At 39.3% G+C, this 6,206-nt stretch overlaps 1 protein-coding gene across 3 annotated transcripts in view; it reads right to left on the bottom strand.

Moving 5' to 3' along the window:
• Positions 1 to 604: 604 nt before the first annotated feature.
• aadat (aminoadipate aminotransferase) overlaps positions 605 to 6,206 on the bottom strand; it is a 13,444-nt gene continuing 7,842 nt past the window's right edge. Inside the window, exons 10-14 of one of the 3 annotated variants that reach the window (XM_014026060.1) lie at positions 4,213 to 4,274; positions 4,056 to 4,120; positions 1,738 to 1,844; positions 1,127 to 1,228; positions 605 to 1,040 (exon numbers count right to left, since the gene is read on the bottom strand). In XM_014026060.1, the coding sequence (XP_013881514.1) occupies positions 999 to 1,040; positions 1,127 to 1,228; positions 1,738 to 1,844; positions 4,056 to 4,120; positions 4,213 to 4,274 (378 nt within the window). In that variant the 3' untranslated portion in view covers positions 605 to 998. Of the gene's footprint in view, positions 1,041 to 1,126; positions 1,229 to 1,737; positions 1,845 to 2,831; positions 2,953 to 4,055; positions 4,121 to 4,212; positions 4,275 to 6,206 lie in introns of those variants that run through there. The other 2 variants (XM_014026062.1, XM_014026061.1) reach the window with 2 other exon arrangements.

Here is a 6,206-nt window from a genome sequence, read left to right as displayed (position 1 = left end):
AACTATTTTTATTGAACTTATCAGTGAGCCAAATTGAAGCCACCCATGGGTCAGAAGTGTCCCACCGACCACCAGTTGAATAGTAGTTTAGATACTTGTTTTGTAAACGGACATGTTCCATTTTTTTGTGGGTCCTCTCCACCCTGCACACTAACAACTTCAACATTTTCAACTGGCTTGTGCTCTAATATATTTTATTAGTCTCACTGTTTGAAGTGTGTGAGTAAACTCCACACAGCTGGATAGAAACTGTTTGTTTGCAGCTCTAGTCTCCATCAARCTGTGCTGAATAAATACTCTGCACAGTGTTTCCTTTTTGTTTTGTGTCATTCCGCTCCTCTTACCTGCTCCCTCACCAGAGTTTAGCGCAGTCCTATGGAAAGAAAACCAGCCCTGCCTGCAGAATTAGTTGAGATTGCTTCAGGCCGTTCAGATAACGTGCCTGAGCCTGGCAACAAGAGGCTGATCACAGCGAGCTGCCAGGGAAGAGCTGGGAGTGTGCTGAAAGAGATCACATTAAATGCAATGTGGCTTTGCCAATACGTTTCCCACATTTTCTACACAAATATGGTTTTCAAKAYAAAAATGGGAAACAATCAAGCTCTATGGCTGAGTGTTTTCATTACACCGTACAGCAGATAGATTATTTTTTGTCTTTAATGGTACACTTTTGAATGTTTGAATCCATCCACCAGACCTGTAAACATCTGACTGCTGTTCAGTTTTTCTGGGTAAAAGTACCACATTCCCAGATTAACCTTAACAAAAGACTAAATGCTTTAGAAGTTTGACTTTACTCTTTTTGCACATTTGTGAGATAAAGATGTGTAAAAAGGCTGAGCTGTAACAGAAAAACAATGATTTTTGTTCGTATGCTTTTGCTATACTTCCTAAAAATTACTCGTACATTCAAATAACTGTTATTAAAATGTGTTCTCTTTGTTCATCTTTGGCTAAAATGTAGTGTCATGTCATAAAGAGTTAAGGTAAAACTTTGGTCACACGGCTTCTTTGATGAGCAGAGAGAGTCTTCTGAAGGCCTGCAGACAGAACAACAAACTGCAGTCAGATTTCTTTGTAAATGTTTGTTTGTTTGTTTGTTTTGGCGGAGTATTTGTGAGCATACCTCATCGATCTGCTCCGGTGTGGACTGAGAAAAGGCCGCTCTGACGTACGAACACGGCTCGCTGCTGTTGATCATGAAGACGCCTCCGGGAACCAACAACACCTTTAACGTACACAAACGCATTGTTACGCCCTGAACAGTAAGTTAAAAATTACCTTTTTTGTTCTAAGAACAGCACAATTTCTTGTTTTAAACATTTCATATGTTGTAAAATATAGATTTATGAGATTGACCTTCCATTTATACGTCTCGACTTTTCCAGAAGCAGTATTTAATACTTGCAGTTTGAAGGCTTTAGACGCTCATGAAACAAGTTCTCTGTGCAGAGACCTTGGAAATGCCTGACTGCACCCACTTGTGTGTGTGTGTGTGCGTGTGTGTGTGCGTGTGTGTGTGTGTGAGAGAGAGAGAACACTGGCTGCTTCACGTGCACCATCCTACGCTCTGCTGAGTGATGAACCCTTCCTCTGGCCTCACACAACACATCTACACACAGAGGTACCTCTAAGATACTGTAATCAGCTTAATAAAGTGCAGCAGGCAGGTCTGAGTTTAACCCTATATGGAGGTTTTAATAAGACAACAGTGTGTTATTGTGTGTGTGTGTTAACCTCTTTCTCCAAAGCTTTCTCCATAATGAGCTGCTGGGTGTCGGCTACGCCCCTCAGCTTCATCCACAGGAACATCCCTGCTGTCGGCGCGTGCCACTCAGCCACGTCTGAACACAAACCACGAGTGAAAACAGTCTCAGGGCGTCCTTTCTGATTTTTATAAACACGTTCCTTCTCTGTATGAGCGTGTTTATTATCTGTCAACAGTGATTCACCCAGATCTCCTTACGCCTGGTGAGCGTGTTGCTGAAGCACCATCGATGATGATGATGATTGTTAGTTATGAAAGAAGAATGTGGGAAGATATTTGTGACAGCTATCAGGAAATGGGCCAACATGTTCAGAAAATAGTTAGCGGGCGATTAGGGGAACCAAGCGTGTATCGACCAGTCAAATCAACAAACCACTAGCAGATAAGGAAAGGTGATAGTTTTTGTTAAAGGGATCCACGATTAATTGTAACATTCGACTTTATTTGAAAAACATTTAAGTGTAAAATAAAGACTGTAAAAATACTGTAGGCTGTTTAGTTTTGTAAATTTTTAAAAATACATTTTAACACAGACGGAGCCATTTTACACTAAGCATTCTGGGTAAATGATGACGTTGATAGGTCCTCGGTGCGAGGCTGCTAGCGAGCTATATCCACCCTGAAGGTTAATCTTGGACAATATCTGATGATCGACTCTTTTAAATGAAACCAGAGAGCGTTGACAGAGAGGGGAACACAAAAATGACTCAGCCTGTAACTAAAAATATGCATGGAGGACCTCAGTTTAGCTTGTTTGCTGTGCTAGCACTGAGCTAATACATATAAGGCAATGTAGCATTGGCGCTAAAGCTAACAGGCTAAGCTGAGGTTCTTCTTCCATGAAGCAGCTCTGTTGTCCTCCATCCATATTTTCAGTTACAGACTGAGTCATTTCTACCTTCTCCTCTCTGTCCACGCTCCGTCCATGTAATATATTTTAAAAATGTAGTTTAAAAATTATGAAAACTGAACAGCCTACAGTATTTTTACAGTCTTTATTTTACAGTTAAAATATATGTTTATCAAATAAAGTCTAATGTTACAACTAACCATGGATCCCTTTAAAGCCTGGAGTAAAGTGTTATCAGTGATGAGCTAAAATAGAGCTTATGTTAAATTATTAAYAACAGTTAGAACCAACCCAAGCTGCCAGCATAAGATCCTGATCGAACCAAATGTCAAACCTAGAAAGATAATAAAGACATAGTTCAGATATTTTCCCCAGTCTTTTGTTGCTCCTGTCCCAGCTTTATTGGAACGTGTTGCAGGCATCAAATTCATAATGAGCAAAAATTTGCAAAAACAACAAATTTTATCTGTTTGAACATTGAATATCTTGTAGTGAATTCAATTTAAAATATAGATTGTAAAGGATTTGCAAATCATAATATTCTGTTTTAATTTATGTTTTGCACAGCGTCCCACCTTTAAGGGTTGTGTTGATAAGTTTGCAGTGCTGTGTGACCCTCTGGGAGTGTCAATGAAAATTTGTCCCCACTTCCACCATTTTTTAAAGTTGCCCATCCCTGTTTTAAGTTCAATAACTAAGAGAGGGTTGTGTTTTTTGTTATTATGATGTAACCAGTGTCTCGTAGATAGCATTGATACCAAAGAATTGCTGAGAAAATATGGAAGTAAAGTTTAGGGTCATATTTCAGCTTCGAGCTGTTTTCTGTTAAACTTTCTCAGAATCTTACATAAACCCAGCAGAGACTGTGACACCATCTGGTTCCTCCCTGTTGTTATATAGAGCAGATTTGTGTGTTTTTAATTAAATATCTGCACACGGGCGTCACGTGTTCATCAAAACAATCATAAACAACAAAGTGTCAGAAAGTGACAGTTAAGGGATCAGTGTGTTTTTTTATTTGATCACGTTGAGCTTTTATCTTTGTTTAACTCGGTGATGAGTAACTCAGCTTCACAGTCACAGATTTTCTTTGATTTTGGGAGATTGGCCGATAAATATGATCATAAAATGATCAGATTAAGTGTTTACATGCACGTCATTCCGATTATCAATCGGCATAAACCACCTCTCTCATTCAGATTACAAATTCATTCGGATCGAGCTGAATCGGGTCAGAATAATCCGAACGGGCTGTTTACATGACGCATTTTTATTCCGAATGGCCGTTTAGTCTGATTACTTATGTCCATGTAAACGTAGCTATTGTGTTGCATACAACAAAACAAAACAAAATTTGTGATGAACTTGTCCAGRCTGCCTCCCCGCCCCCGCCCCCGACCCGGAAGGAAAAAATGGGTTTTCTGTCAGCTCACTAACCTTTGAGCCACTTGTCTGCAGAACAAACCATGGCGTCGCGCTGCTTCCTGTAAAACTCGATCACGCTGTGAGGAGAGAGGAAACAAACGCTGCAGGCATCATGATAACTGAACTCAGTCCTGTCCCAAACAAACGGTCTGTGCAGGGAGGCTGGTACCTGTCTATGTGCTGGAGGAAACCGTCTGGTCCCCAGTTGTGCAGCAGCTGAGACACCATGAGCTGAAAGGAAGCAGAAATTAGGATTAAATGATGATGATTTTATTCTTATTTTGATAATCTAATAAGTGATTTAAATAATTGATTTAATGATTTTATTGTTGGTTCAATGTATTTTGTTTTTGGTGGAGGCTTTATATAAGCCTACAGGGCTTTTTGCCTCTTCCAGCACTGTCATCATCTTTTTTTTCTTTGAATTGATGTATTTTTACTGTGCAAATAAACTAAACTAAACTAAACCATAGAGATATTTAAAAACACAAAAAATAAACTTTGTTTTCTAACTGTGCAGTTAGAGACTCTGAGACATCATGTTATTATAGCAAGTCTTATTCTATGACAGTTATAGTCATATTGCACAAGCAGCATGTGGTTTAAATCTGTTATGAGTCACGAGCACTGTTGTTGTTTCCGTGGACTTTGGCTGCAGCTCGTAATCCTCAGTTCTGAACAACACCTCCTCAGCAGCTGCTGCTGTKTTTCACAAACTAAAGTCTGAAACATACTCGCTGTGAACTGCTGACGTCGKCACGGGTTGTCGCCGTTTAATGACGAAAATTACGTCACCGGGCTTCTCAGCGTCGTGTCGACAGCCCCTTTAGGYTTTCAACAAAATACAAAATTGACTTCAAAGGAATTTGTTATTAATCTTTTAATCATTCAGGCCAAATTTCATTTACATAAAAGCAAATGTTTAAAGAAAAAAACAAATTTCATCTCCTTCATTATCGAATTTACAAAATATATCCACTCAATTCACTTTTCTACTAATCAGAAGGCAAAAAAATTACAGATTCTTGTTCACTTTTTGGAATTCCTGATTTATTTTTATATTGATTGGTTCTTTTTTGTGATTTAATCATTTTATCTATTGTTTAAGTTTATTTCTATTTGTATTATTACACTTGTGTATATCTATATGTCTTTCCTCCTTTTTCTTTTTCACTTATAGATGTTCATTCCCCCTGGCTGTATTGTTGTATTTTGTATCACGTTAAAAGTTTCAATAAAGSTTTAAAAAAAGACAGCCCCTTTTGGCACAACCCGCCGGCAGAACTTTTTGACCCCCCTCCCGTGTCGACGGTAATGTGTGATTGGTCTGATTGGTCGTGGGCGTGTTTGTTTGTGCTGCGCTCTGGGGGGAAAAAAGAAAAAAGAACGACTCGCTCCCAGACTAGAAAGCAGAGTTTTATAAGATAGTCAAACCGTGAAAAACTAATTGGCTTGTTTGTTTGTGCTGAATGCGCTGCTGCACTCAAAGAGGGGAAAACCCCCCGACTCTCTGGCCCTTTCCCAATCAGTGGCTACACACTCGCCCTACTCCCTACAAACTACACTCGCTGTGAAGCCCCCTCACAGCTGAACTGAGTCCCCTTGATGGCGCTGCGAGGTCTAATTATACACCCTCCTCTTTTGAGATGAGCTCTCCTCACACCACCAGAACAGGAAGCTGTCGTCACCATGGTAACAGTCCAAGCTCTGGCAGTGACTGAATGCTGGAGAACAAACACTTTTTAAAATAAAACCATAGAAAATATTTAATCAGGCCCACATTGTAGAGAGTTTTCAGATATGACTGTATTTGTAACAAACAGTGTGATAACTTGTCAAAATATTAGTACAGTTAACATTTTTTTAAAGAATTTATTTTTTCTTTATTTTTTAAATGTTCCCTTTCTTCTTTTTTAAACATAGACCAGGGTTCTGTGTCTTTAATAAAGTTTGAATTGAATTAAACATGATTTACGTGAAATTATATTTGTTGGTGAGGTGTTTACTTAGTAAATATGTGTACAAAACATATGTGGAACTTATATTTATACGTCCCGTGCTCCATACCGACCACTATTTGGTGCTGCACCTGCTGCTCAAGTCTGCACTGGATGCAGACTTGGGCTGTGTCCAAAACGACAGACCGGGTCCTCCGGAGGACCC

The sequence above is a fragment of the Austrofundulus limnaeus genome, unplaced genomic scaffold (assembly GCF_001266775.1).
Source record: "Austrofundulus limnaeus strain Quisiro unplaced genomic scaffold, Austrofundulus_limnaeus-1.0 Scaffold522, whole genome shotgun sequence".
Taxonomy (NCBI): domain Eukaryota; kingdom Metazoa; phylum Chordata; class Actinopteri; order Cyprinodontiformes; family Rivulidae; genus Austrofundulus; species Austrofundulus limnaeus.
The sequence above is the reverse complement of the archived record's forward strand: the minus strand, read 5'-3'. Positions and strand labels throughout refer to the sequence as shown.